The following is a 14,982-nucleotide window of genomic DNA, read 5'->3' on the forward strand; positions in this document are numbered from 1 at the left end:
TTTTGCTTAAGTGCTTTTTCTTCAGAGTGTCGCTATGTCATTTTCTTTTTCTTTGTTGAAATACATGAAATAGTTATTTTTCTTTATATTGATTCAGATTATTACATTATTTTGACTGCTGTATCCCAATAACCTTACTTTTACCTATTATGTCTGTTTGATTTGCCCAAACGTTGTTGTCAATTTAATGGAATTATATGCGACTGTCCTACCATTGAGGACGTTAGTCGGCTATAAAGCCAGGTTGAGTGCACCGTTTTCTACGAAAATGCCTATATACCAAATCAGAAATACAAGATATTTTCTTTCCCAATCACGGTGTCCAAAATTTGAGATAAACAATCAAACGAATTAAAAAATAAAGCACAGTGAATGATAAGAATTATTAAAATGATTTAAAGTACAAAAAACATAAACATGTATGAACATTTGATATGTATATATTGTCCATCCGCTTGATGTTTTTAATTTTTAGTCTTTATCTAAGCCATTCAGAGTGAAAATTTCATATCTTCCTTCAATTATAAAATGGTTAATATAAAAAAGAAGATGTGGTATGATTGCCAAATGAGACAACTATCCACAAAAGACCAAAATGACACAGACATTAACAACTATAGGTCACCGTACGGCCTTCAACAATGAGCAAAGCCCATACCGCATAGTCAGCTATAAAAGGCCTCGATAAGACAATGTAAATAATTAAGTAGAGATATTAATCTGTCATCAACTACTGTGATTACAGGTCAGATAATATTACATAAAACAGATGTTTAACAAAAAAATAATGTGTAATTTTTTTGATAAACTCTCAAGTAAGGAAATTATTTTGATTTAGTTTAACATCTACATAGTACCTCGTCAGATATGATAAAGAAGAAGTACAATAGTTTTGAATAATGTATTATTTTTCAGAGGGGGTGCACTTTAATTTTATATGTATAAGCCTTGAAAAAATTACCAATAAACATGCATACAAATCAGGAAACAAATTGCCGGGGTCCATTTAAGAACTTATTTCAAAGGTGACCAGCAATATTAAATCTGAGATTACGAATAGCATATATATATATATGACATGAAGATCATACATACCCAAATTCAATATAAAGTTATCAAACGTAAATCCATTCTTATTTAGTATGTGATAAAATAAACTCATCATAGATACCAGGACTAAATTTAGTATATATACGCCAGACGCGCGTTTCGTCTACAAAAGACTCATCAGTGACGCTCGAATCCAAAAAAAGTTAAAAAGGCCAAATAAAGTACGAAGTTTTTAAAATGGAATAAGATGGACTAAAACGGAATTCAACTTGAACAATTTAAGTGATTTATGTGAAAGGAACTGTTAAATTTCTATATGAGTCCAAAAAAGAAAGCCAAAAATCCAAAGAACATGAAAAACACGAGTGGTCAAAATGTAAGTGGCGAGAAACGAAATAAAAAGACACTGAATTCAACTCACACGCCGAATGAAAACAAAAACAATGCAAGTCAAAATAAAACCGATAGTAATGTAATTAAAACGGCGAATATGGACACGTTTAACGTTCCAGTTTATGATTCCCCAATGATCCAACAAAACAGATCACAATTCCAACAGTATGCGTTATCGCAGCATCCGATTCAAAATCCAAATTTCACTCAACTTTCGCAAACACTACCAGCTGCCGGGTTTTACACAAGTACCCCACACAACTTACAACCTATGATGAATCCTACTATAGATGCAAATAATAAACTTGATATGCTTACCCAGAAAGTTAACGAAATTTTCAACAAAATGTCGATGATAGATGAACTGTCTAAAAAATTAACTTCGTTTGATAAAACTGTCCAAACCTTAGTAAAAACCGTCGAAAATGTAACCAAAAGAGTCGATGAGGTCGAAAAGAGCATGAACTTTGTGAACGAACATTTCGAACATAATAACAACGATGTTAAAGAGGTTAAAAGTGCTTTTAATGAAATTCGATCCGAAAAAGATGCCACTAATAACACAATCTTCCGACTACAACAAAATCTAAGTGACTTATACGATCGGCACATAGATCTCCAAACAAGATCAAAGCGAGAGAACCTGATTTTCACCGGAATACCGCTTCAGGATAAAGACGAACAAACGGAACAAACGGAAAAAATCATTGAAAAATTTATGGTCGAACAACTCAAACTAAACAGACCCGCGGAATACGGAAGTGCTCATCGTTTTGGGAAGGAATATGTTGAGAGAAATAGAGATGGCTCAGTTAAATTTGCAACAAAGCCAATTGTCTGTAGATTCAGAAACTTTAAAGAACGCGAGACTGTTCGAAAAGCCGCAAGAGAGTTGAGGGATACTGGATTCGGCATTAGTGAGCAGTTTCCAAAAGAAATTAATGACAGACGAAAAACGCTATGGCCATTCTTCCAAGAAGCACGAAGACAGAGCAAAAAGGCATTCTTTAGGAGGGATCGCCTCTTCGTAGATGGAGTCGAGTTTTTTCCACCAGAGAAAACTGATCATCTAAACCCTGGAGTGACAAGACAACAACCGAGACGAAACTACGATGATGAAGGCGCTCGCCCCAAATTAACCCAAGGAAAAAACAACGGGAGACGTTACAGAAAAGGACATTAGGACAACCCTGGAGACAAAGATACAGTACGAAGTGACCAGTCAACCATACATGTGACTTTCACCTTTGTGAATTGAATTTAACTGTAAATATAACTGACAATATTATTAACCTGTTATGTTTAAACGTATGTGGTATTAAAATAGATTACTTTACCATGAATTTAAATCCCTATTGTGTAATCATGATATTATCTGTCTTACTGAAACTAAACTAAATGAAGACAAAATAAGAAATGTTATAGATGAATTATCTATTTATAGTAATCAAGAAAATGTAACAAAATATGAAATAAATACTGCAGTTACAAATATTACTGATATTTTAATCGATTCTGCCAAAGCAACATTTGGTACACAAACTTTTAATAGGAATATGCTGAATTGTAACAAAAAGCATAATAAACAATGGTATAATTTTGATTGTAAAAAGGCAAAGAAAGAACTGAGAAAGGCACAAAGAATGTATAAACATTATGGGTCAAATTTATTTAAAGAACGATTACGACACTGTGTATATTATTATAAAAGTCTAATGGACGAAAACATTAGGGAGCATAATAGAGAAATAAGTGATAATATGAAAAAATTAAAATCCAAAAATCCCAAGGAATTTTGGAAATTATTTAACAAAGGTAGACAAAGAGAAAAAATATCTATTGAAACTTTATTTGATTTTTTCAAAAAATTGAATGAAAACAAATTTGAAGACAAGTTTGTGATTAATAATGATTTGAACTCAAATCTTGTAAATGAGACACTGAATGGTGTAATTACCCATGACGAAATTATTAAAGCTATCAAAAAGGCGAAAAATAACAAATCGCCAGGTGAAGATAAAATAATCAAACATGAATGAATATGTTGCAAATTCTCTTGACAGTATGATTGATGTATATGTTAATTTGTTTAATCTTATTTTTGATACGGGTATTCTGCCGGAGGCCTGGCTTATTGGAAACATAATACCAGTTTTCAAGAACAAAGGATATAAATTAGACGCAAAACATTATAGGCCTATTACTTTATTGTCATGCCTTGGTAAGATTTTTACATCTATTCTTAATGATAGATTTGGGGAATTTGTTGATGAACTTAATATCTTGAACGCAAATCAAGCAGGCTTCCGACAGGGCTACTCTACTAACGATCATATTTTTTCATTGTATGCACTCTTTGAGTTGCTATGTGTCAAAAAACGAAAAAAAATACATTGCGCATTCGTTGACTTTGAAAAAACCTTCGACTTTGTTCAAAGAAACTCCCTTCTGTATAAGCTTGTTTTAAATAAGATAACTGGTAAATTTCTCAGAGTTGTAGAAAATTTGTATAAAGATGTGAAATCAAGAGTTGTACATAATAATGAAACATCTGACATGTTTGTTAGTGATATTGGGGTCCGCAAAGGGGAAAATCTTTCTACTTTATTATTTCCTTTATATTTAAATGATCTTCATGAATTTTTAGAAAATAGTGATTTAAAAGGTATACATTCAATTACATCTGATATAGAAGATGAACTGGATATTTATTTTAAGATATTTGTCTTATTGTATGCTGACGACTCGATTTTACTCGCTGAGACAAGCACAGATTTACAATTACTCCTAAATAGTTTTTCTCAATATTGTGAAAACTGGAAACTTAAAATTAATGTTAACAAGACAAAGGTTATGATATTTTCAAAAGGTAGACCACAGAATAATTTGAAATTTTATATTAATAAAGAAGAGATTGAAATTGTTAAGAACTATAAATACCTTGGTGTTATATTCTCTAGAAATGCATCTTTTTTTGCAACTAGAAAATATCTTAGAGATCAAGCTACTAAAGCTACGTATTGTGTTATTAAGAAGTGTAGATCAAACCATCTATCTATAAAATGCCAGCTCGATATGTTTGACAAAGCTGTTTACCTATACTCTTATATGGGGCCGAAATCTGGGGATACGAAAATCTTGACATTTTGGAAAGAGTACATTTGAGTTTTTGTAAGCATGCTTTACGGTTAAAAAGATCGACTCCAAATTTTATGGTTTAACGGGAATTGGGAAGATATCCGATTTCTTTATACGTTAACTTACGGATGATAAAATTTTGGTGCAACCTTCTAAATAACACACTTGATAACAAGATTTCGTCAATGTTATATAAGTTGATATCTATTAATTATAATAAGTATGGAATTGAAAACAAATGGTTGTTATTTATCAAAAGTATTTTTGATAATTGTGGTATATGTCAAACATTTGGCAAAATCAAGATTGTATCTCAAAAAATTGGATTGTATTAAGTATTGAACAAAAGTTTAAAGATCAGTGTAGACAAGAATGGTTTGCAAATGTAAATCAATCATCAAAAGGTTTATGTTATAAATTATTCAAAAAAGAACTTTTATTTGAAAATTATATTTCAGTTTTATCGTTAAAAAATGCACTGAAACTATGTAAATTTAGATGTGGCAATCACCGTTTGCCAGTGGAGACAGGGAGGTGGCAAAATGTTCAAAGACCCGAGAGGCTATGTCACCTTTGTGAATCTGCTGACATCGGCGATGAATTCCATTATGTAATGTCTTGTCCTTTTTTCAAAAAAGAACGATATAAATATTTACCACACTATTGTTGTACAAATGTTAATATTCTTAAATTTAAAAATGTATTCACTACAGTCAATATTGTCTTACTAGAAACATTGTGTAGATTTATAAACTATATATCAGTGAAAGTCTGTCCTCCTGGTTAAACTACATTTATTTATGTATATTTCACACATGCAAAATGTGTTGTATTGTATATATTATCATCTCTGTAACTATGTTATTTAGTTAATGAGAATAAAGATCTATCTATCTATCTATCTATCTATTTATAAGTTGAAGAGCATTGAGGACCAAAATTCCTAAAAGTTTTGCCAAATACAACTAAGGTAATCTATGCCTGAGGTAGAAAAGCCTTAGTATTTCAAAAAAATCAAAAGTTTAAAAGGAGGGTAATTTTTATATACAACCTCGCAAAATTATGACCCATATTTTTGGCACATCCCCATACATTCAATCATAGAAGCGAATCCCAGACGCGGGGGGGGGGGGGGGATTGAGACAGAGCTTTGTATATACTATTTATCCATTTATGCGACATTACCACTTATGGATCAGAATAACATAACATGAAGTTCCTGTCAGCTAACAAATTTTGATTGGAGTGACAGTTTAATTTCAAGTTTTCGTGTTTTTCTAAGTGGTGCAGATGATAAGCCCAACATCATTTTGAAGTGATTTCATAGGCGTGGATGTAAGACTGTTTGGCAATTTGAAAAATAAAAGACTTTCCGATTTGAATTCTCCTTGAAGTAAAGCAATATCTTACTTTTTACATTTTTAAAAAAAGTAGTTAGATGATATCAAAGTAGGGTTATTTCCTTATAGGATGGATAACTAAATAGATTGTGTATGTTATTAAAAAATTTCAAAACAGGAACATAATTATACCTAACAATAACAATTGATTTAAACAATGTAGATAATTAAGTATTTTACATTTTTCATTTCCACTTGAACCAATTCATAATATACATGATATATGTTTAATTGTTTTGATAGAAACCTACAAAACTTCAAAAATCATGAAACTAATAACATCTTTGTACTTACGGTTGTATGGTATGGATATACTGGTAAGCAATATTAGATTATAAGTTTTTGGAAATTTATTCTACAAATAACGGTCTAAATTAACACGAGTAACACATCTTCAGCTATGAACAAACTTTTTTTCTTATTCTTAAAATGCTGCAACCCCTTTATTTTCCTCGGAGTTAAGTATTTTTGTGATTTTACTTTTTAACAATTCTTAATACTCTTGTACAAATGTTGTAGGTATAGAATTACTTTTATTGGAAACGAAATGTTCCTCTTCATCTTCATTAATATCTTCTATTATAAATATCATAACAGATGATACTTTAATTTCTAAAAGATACATATTAGCAAGTTTATTTAAAATTTTGTGATCCTTAATCTACGATGAAGAGGAGAGCTTTTTGGTTTAAAATTTACGGCTTTCCATCGCAATACTAGTGTTGCTTAAACTATACAGAATATTTAGAATAAAAAAAAAAAATATCTTTGCTAATTTTCTTGACAGATTCAAAATCAGTTTCAACGTACCGGTATAGTGCAATTGTTGGGGATACAGTTACACTGTTTTGTCCAGAGAAATCCCGAAAGTCTGTTATATGGTACGGTCCTTCAGACTACATGCCTTATAGTGAAAATGAACGAATGAATCCTGTATTAAGTAGTAAAGAGATCGTTACATCTGGGAATCATACAACGGGAGAATATAATCTTGAAATTCGCAATGTATCATACTCCAATGAAGGAAATTACAGGTGCAGATTACTGAAGAGTAGGCCGGTGGAATATGATATTTCGTTAGAAATAGAAGGTAAATAAATCTAATTATCGCTATTTTACGAAATTTTCCTTTGATCTTATTGACTGACAATTTCCTTTCTCAGCAGAGTAAAGTCACATGAAAACATTATCGCTAGAAACGAAGGGAGCACGTGTCCGTTGCAAATGTAATGATCAACGTCGTCATATACAAAATAGATATTAACAGATTACCATTAATCACCTCAATTCGATTGCTTTTCTCATTATTCCTGACTTGATACTTGAATTTTCCGACGTGAATTAATGTTAACAGTAGTACGGTAAAGTTCATATGTAAATCGATTTTGAATACTGTAAACCTACTTATTTTCGCGACTTTTGAGAGAAGAAAATAACACGAACATAAATCGTGGCGAATATGTTAAACTTGGATCTTGATTTTTTTTTCATTAAACTACATTACATCAAGTAAATAAAAAAATCGCGAAACTAAATAGCCGTGTTAAATAAGTTGGTTTACAGTATACATGATATGAGCCAAACAAGGGGAGAGTGCGGATGTGCCTAGAGGGCAAGGTCGGAATATGGGGTCCATTCAAAGATAAAATGCAAGTTTATATTGAAAACATTCGATTTACGATTGATCAAAATGGAAAATGGTTTGTTTTTGTTGTCTTAAGAGTTTTTTTTTTGTAGAATCCATAAATAAATACATCCAACCTTATGTTATTCTAAAATTTAATATACAGATTTAATACAGTTAAGAAATGTTTATCAGATCTGAGGTTTTTCTTTTCGCTTGAATATTTAAAATTCTTTTAATGAATTCAAAATTCAAAATTGGCAGACGTTATTCCTCATGAAACTTGATACTACGGACATTGATCTCTGTATATAAAAGGGACACTATGGTAGATAAATCTATACTATTAAACGAGAAGACCGCATTTTGTGTGTCGCTTCCCTTCCTTCCTCAATTAATTAATCATCATGCCCCTGTGTCCTATAGGTACCATGCATAATCGTATTTATCATCCATTATTATGATTATTCAGTTTGAGTTATTTTGGCAGAAAAAAAGGCGTCCGAATATTGTGTCTGTCATCGGACTGACTTTTAAGTCATAAGCAAGACTTTCGTTTAAAACTGTTATAAAGTTGCACATTATTTTCAAAAGTACTTGGAGCAGGACATTTATTTTCAAGGTAATCTGTGTACTATGATCATACATATACTATTATTAAAATGTTTTTGCTATTTACTATCAGTTCCAAGTTTACTATCCACGGCGGTCGCTGACGTGTTCGCTGATATATTATACGTCAAAGAGTCGCTGTATCAGTGACTGCCGTGGATAGTAGACTAGGAATGATTGTAAATAGCAAATACAATCTATTTATGTATGTTCATAGTATACAGAAAAACAGAAAACAAACAATAACGGATTTTGGAAAAAAGGGGAAGGCTAAAATAAATTTGTCCTGTCAACATGGCACCCACAGGCTAAGACTTAATACCTTTCCTGAAATTAGCCAGTCATACAATATTTTACGAACATTCATCCTTTAATAGTTTACATACTTTCAACCACGCACTAAAAGCCCGCGATTTCGCGTGTGTGTTCTAGTATACATTAATATAGATTTTGCTGATGAAGTCCAATATATAACTAATTAACTGTTTTAATCGAGTCTCGGTCAAGTGAAAAGTCATGTTTTCCGCATTGATCTATTTCAATTCAACACTGAACGAAAATAGAATAAACAATCAAAATTTTTTTCCGGTATCCCTCCGTTTAGTTTATAATTTCCGGGTTTATCTATTTTTGTATTTAGATAGTTCATCAGTCTGTATCAATTTCAACAAACCGAATTAAACAACAGAGTTCTATCTAGTGGAATATATACCATCGCCATTTTCGTTTATGGTACAGAAAACAATTATTTTGTGTAAACTCTAGTTTGATCTTGTCTCATAACTGTGCGTCCGTCGTCCGTCGCCGTCGTCTTCTGTTGTCGTGCGTCGTCGTCGTCATCGTTCGTTGCATCCTTCGTCGTCTGTCATCGTCATCGTCCGTTGTCGTCCGTCGTCGTCACCGTTAACTTTTTAATTTTGAATTTCTTCTAGAGAACCACTGAATGGCATGCATATTCTTTTTGAAGTGCTGACCAAGTGTTGTTACTTGGAATCCGATCCATCATCCATGATTGCCACCAGTGAGGGATTTCGTTTAATATAGGATCATATGGACAATACATACAAATGTCTTCTTTTAAAGATAGTTATCAAAGGTACCAGGATTATAATTTAGTACGCCACTAAATGAATGAAACCAAACATGGCATGAATGTTCCTTATGATATGTTGACCAAGTGTTGATTATTTGAAGCCGATCCATCATCCAAGATTGCCGCCAGCGGGGCACTCTCTTTAACATGAGGTTATATGGACAATACATAAAAATGTTTTCTTTTGGAAAAACACTGAATGGAATGAACCCAAATATGGCACGAATGTTCCTTATGGGGTGTTGACTAGTGTTGACTACGATGGCCATAAGAGAGGGACTTAGTTTAACATAGGACCTTACGGGGAATACATACAAATGTCCTCTTTTCGAGAAACCCTAAATAGAATGAAATAAAATATGGCATAATTAAACTCGTAAATTTAAATATCGAAAAACAAGAAGTATTCAAAAAGTCCAATTGTATTTTTTGTCTATCTGATGAGTTAAGCCTTTTTCAACTGATTTTTATAGTTCGTTCTTATGTTGTACTGTTATACCACTGTCCCAGGTTAGGGGGAGGGTTGGGATATCGCTAACATGTTTAACCCCGCCACATTATTTATGTATGTGCCTGTCCCAAGTCAGGAGTCTGTAATTCAGTGGTTGTCGTTTGTTTATGTTTTACATATTTGTTTTTCGTTTTTACATAAATAAGGCCGTTAGTTTTCTCGTTTGAATTGTTTTACTTTGTCTTATCGGGGCCTTTTATAGCTGACTATGCGGTATGGGCTTTGCTCATTGTTGAAGGTCGTACGGTGACCTATAGTTGTTAATGTTTATGTCATTTTGGTCTTTTGTGGATAGTTGTCTCATTGGCAATCACAACACTTTTTTATATTACATACTACAGCTGATCACTACCTCGCTGCTTTAAAAATGTCGTATGAATACCAATGATACAACCATCTATTAAAGTTCAAATAAATGGGATGAAAGCAATATATATTAGGTTTTATGGTTTAAATGTTTTACACAATTGCCTACATTTGTCAGTATCAAATTCTAATCAAATAAAAACATACAATTGAGAACGGAAATGGGGAATGTGTCATAGAGGGACAACCTGACCAAAAGTAAAAAGCAACAAATTTGTATTCGTATTTCCATTTGAAAGGAGCAAAGACTGGCATCTAGGTTATGATAAAATTGAGAATAGAAATGGGGAATGTGTCAAAGACACAACAACTCGAACGTAGAACAGACAACAGCAGAAGTTCACCAACAGGTCTTCAATGCAGCGAAAAATTCCCGCACCCGGAGGTGTCCTTCAGCTGTCCCCTAAACAATTATATATACTAGTTGAGTGATAGTAAACGCCATACTAAACTCCAAATTGTACACAAGAAACTAAAATTAAAAATCATACAAGACTTACAAAGGCTAGAGGCTCCTGACTTGGGACAAGCGCAAACATGCGGCGGGGTTAAACATGTTTATTAGATCTCAACCCTCCCCCTATACCTCTAGCCAATGTAGAAAAGTAAACGCATAACAATGCGCACATTAAAATTCAGTTCAAGAGAAGTCCGAGTTTGATGTCAGAAAATGTAACCAAAGAAAATAAACAAAATGACAATTATACATAAATAACAACAGACTACTAGCAGTTAACTGACATGCCAGCTACAGACTTCAAATGAACTGATTGAAAGATTATGTCTTCATCAAATCAATATCAGGCACAATCCTTCCTGTTAGGGGTTTAGTATCATACAATCATAACATATATGAGAAGAACATAATCCGTGTCATGCCAAAACTGGTTTTTAAATAAACACATTTAGTTCCGATGTAAAGACCCTATAAGTGAATCAATATTAACGCCAAAATATGCAATCTTTAATGACCTGACAACAGTATCGTAACTATATCCCTTCTTAATAAGTCTATTTAAAGGTTCTGTTAGCTTCTGAGGTGAATACTGACGTTTTTGTGCTTAATAAAGAATAATTCCATACAAGATTGGATGTGAACCATGAATATGAACCAGCACACAGGAGTTGAAGTAAAAAGATGAAACTGTTCGGTTGACGATGTCAAACGCTATCCGTATTCAAGTACCCGACAGAATACGCAACTAGAGGACAAAAACAAAAGACAGGTTAATTTGCATTTTGTTTTATACCATACTAGTACTAGTATTTAATATTTTTGATGTTGTTGTGTAGTATATGTTTTTATGTTTTATATTAACAAATAATCCAAATGTTATGATTTATCATTATCATTACTATTTATGACCACGTCGTTATCAGATAAACCACAACATGTCAATGAGACAACTGACTACTATGAACCAAATGAAAAGCATACGGAAACCATCTCTACTGAAACTGCCATACAGGATACCATAACTCAGGATGGATATGATATCAACAACTTCAGCAAGATCATTCGGCATAAAGGTAAACCAATTACGGGTTTTATGATCACCGCAACGGGTGTACAACGTGGAGAAGGTCATCTTCCTTTTCGGGGCACATGCTATCATCCTTAGTTCAATGTGGAGTTCCAAATTGGTGGGCTTGAATTTATTGTGATTTTACCACTGGTATCATTTGTTGTAATATTTAGTATGAAGGTGATAAAATCACTATAAATTCCTAAAATAAATTTGACTTAGTAGGTAAAATGTGTTACATAGTAAAATCTTAAATTTTAAATGTTTCTTTTTCAATTTGGTATTATCTGAAATGTATTTATAGATTAAATTTAGTATATATATATTCAGACCATGTAATAGCACAATGGTGTGTTGTTCTATCATTACTAGTATCATTAATTCATATTTCATAAACATCAATACATTTATTTTACAGATTGCACCCACAGTAATGACAACGAATTTCATTTCATAGTCGTATGCATAGCTTCAATAGTAATTATAGTTGTAACTGTTTCCTGCATCGGTATTTTGACATCGCTATACTACAAGAATAAATATAAGAAACGAAATGATCCAGTTGTCGAAATAATGCATGATTATGAGGAAATCGAAAGCGTGAATGGTGACTTGTTACAAGTTGCAACAGTTGCTGATGGACAAATAGTCGAAGGAAACACTACAGTTATCGGAATAGATGGAGACCCAACTCTGACTTTGGATACACATATTCAAATTAAAAACGAATTAAACATCGCGAATACAATACAAGAGTCAAAAGAAAACACTTTGCTTGCCACCCTTTTTCAGAGTGAGACCGATTTTATAACTGTTTATGAAAACCATAGCAACGATATTGAAGATCTCGATGCCAACCTTCATCCGTATGAAACACTAGGATCAGAAGACTACCTTGACCCATACCAACCACTGCAGTTACGATAAAGTTTTGTGCCGACAAACGGACATTGTATAGAAAGACATAAGTGCCGGTTGTGGTTTCTCATTGTGGTTACTTACGTTAATATATGACATAAATGAGATAAATAAAGACAACATATATGAAACAAATTCAACTTTGACTTTAAGTAGCACAAACGAAAATTTTTTCTATGAACATCTAAACAAGTTTGATTTATAACAATTGTTGAAATTAGATAGACATTAGACCGTTGGTTTTCCCGTTTGAATGGTTTTACACTAGTAATTTTGGGGCCCTTTATAGCTTGTTGTTCGGTGTGAGCCAAGGCTCCGTGTTGAAGGCCGTACTTTAACCTATAATGGTTTACTTTTTAAATTGTTATTTGTATGGAGAGTTGTCTCATTGGCACTCACACCACATCTTCCTATATGTATACACAATACCAAGCAAACATATATTGAACTGATAAATATAGTGAGCCGAATATTCGATTAAAGGATACCACGTATAATTTTTTGGGGAAATCATAAAAGATACGATTGCAAAAACTGTTCATGTTCAAAAAGCATATTGATGTACCTAGAATATGATATAATATGAAAACAACAACTCATATATTTGATATAAAAAAAAACCAAAAAGACAGGTTAGAACGTTTTGCATCATCGCCGCTATACAATGCGTTGATTTTGTAATAACTTCGCTTTAAACGAAGATTTTAGGTGTGCAATACGTATTTGACACAAACGTTTATCTCATTACCCGAATCTATGCTATTAGACGTTTTTTAAAAATTTTGAAAATATGAACTTCAACTGCATATTGTATATATAATTCCCAACTCATTCGGTATTCAAGAGCGTACATGCTGCTCAGACTTTATCAAACGTGTGCAATTTGTAAAACCAGGGTAATGTAAAAGAAGGTCTCGTTCTATTCCTCAAATAGTTCATCGGAAGATACTGAGATAATTTTTCCTCATGTTCTTTACAAATAATATATGATGGTCTTGAAGTATATATTCTAGGTACTGGTATTTTTATTTATCATTTAAATAACGTGTTATAGAGTTCTTTTGTTTGTCTTTGTAATTTATCAACCTTTAAAGATAAGCCCATTGTTGGAAATATTATTTCGGCGTTGGTCGGAATTTATACATCCCGCCATTTTTTGTATTCTTGTCTTTTAATTTTGCTTATTATGTGCGTTGTCTTTCATCCTTTTGTTTATCTTTATTGACATATTTGTTTATATTCTAGTGATTCAGATTATAATTTTATGCTGATAACCCCGTTTTGACATTACCACCTATTTTGTCTGTTTGTTTAGTTCAAACATTGTTGAAAATATAATAAAATCTTATGCGAATTGAGAGGCTTCGTTAGCTTCAAAACCAGGTTTAATTCACTATTTTTCTATTAGGTATTTTTATAAACCTCCATGTGAAAATGTACTACTAAAAGTATTACATTTTTCTTAGATCACACTAAAACTTGCAAGATATGCAAAAGGACATACAAATAAATACTTCTAGTAAAATGTAATATTAAAATTCAAGTACAAGAAAACAGGGGCGGATCTAGCGTTTTTGAAAAGGGGTTCCAAACAATTCAAAAAGGAGGTAGTCCCAACTATATGACCACACTCAAAAACATTGACGTAAAAAACGAGGTTAAAACCCCGAAAACCACCCTCCCTTGATTCGCCACTGTCAGACTTAGGGACTGTGCAATATTTATCTGATGATTGGGCCGGTATACAGCAAATATTAAAATAAAATAACTGTATGCCCCGCCAATATTTATTATAAAAAAAATTCTTGCCCCGCTTCAATTAATGAAAAAAAAGTCATTGGCCCGCTGGACAAAAATGAAACACATATATGGAAAAATGATATTTTTTAACTAAAATACACAACATTCAATGAAACATGTATATCAGAGTTGATATTTCAACTCAAATGCATATAGTTCAATATTATAAAGATTTTGTTTTGTTGAAGGAAGCTGTGATTGAACGTAATGGTACACTTTATTTTTTTGTATTAATCTATGAATATTTGCAGTGTGTATATTTACAATATAAATTGTATAATCTATTGAAATATTTTCAAGAGAATTATTTGAAAAGACTTCTAAAATTTCATAAATTTGGTGTAAAATGACGGTGGGCATCAGACTTCAGTTATGTTATACTATTTTTAAGCTTTTGATTAGTACATTTGATTTTTATCACAAAGATACCTGCCTGTCGGAATCACATCAAGAATGCAAATCTATGATGTCAATAGAAAAGGCATCGAACGGCATAAGAGATAGCGATACCATTTCAGTTCTTCAGAAAAGATTGTGTAACTTGATTGAGG

The 14,982-nt window shown here is 32.3% G+C and overlaps 1 protein-coding gene across 1 annotated transcript; it reads left to right on the forward strand.

The window, feature by feature from the left end:
• Positions 1–6,252: 6,252 nt before the first annotated feature.
• On the forward strand, positions 6,253–12,809 carry LOC139502598 (uncharacterized). The gene is made up of 4 exons (XM_071292136.1): positions 6,253–6,298; positions 6,769–7,071; positions 11,568–11,717; positions 12,132–12,809. Exons 2-4 carry the CDS (start codon positions 6,882–6,884, stop codon positions 12,638–12,640), a joined length of 849 nt encoding a protein of 282 aa, XP_071148237.1. The 5' UTR covers positions 6,253–6,298; positions 6,769–6,881; the 3' UTR covers positions 12,641–12,809.
• Positions 12,810–14,982: the final 2,173 nt, after the last annotated feature.

Source organism: Mytilus edulis, chromosome 14, assembly GCF_963676685.1.
Source record: "Mytilus edulis chromosome 14, xbMytEdul2.2, whole genome shotgun sequence".
Lineage (NCBI taxonomy): Eukaryota > Metazoa > Mollusca > Bivalvia > Mytilida > Mytilidae > Mytilus > Mytilus edulis.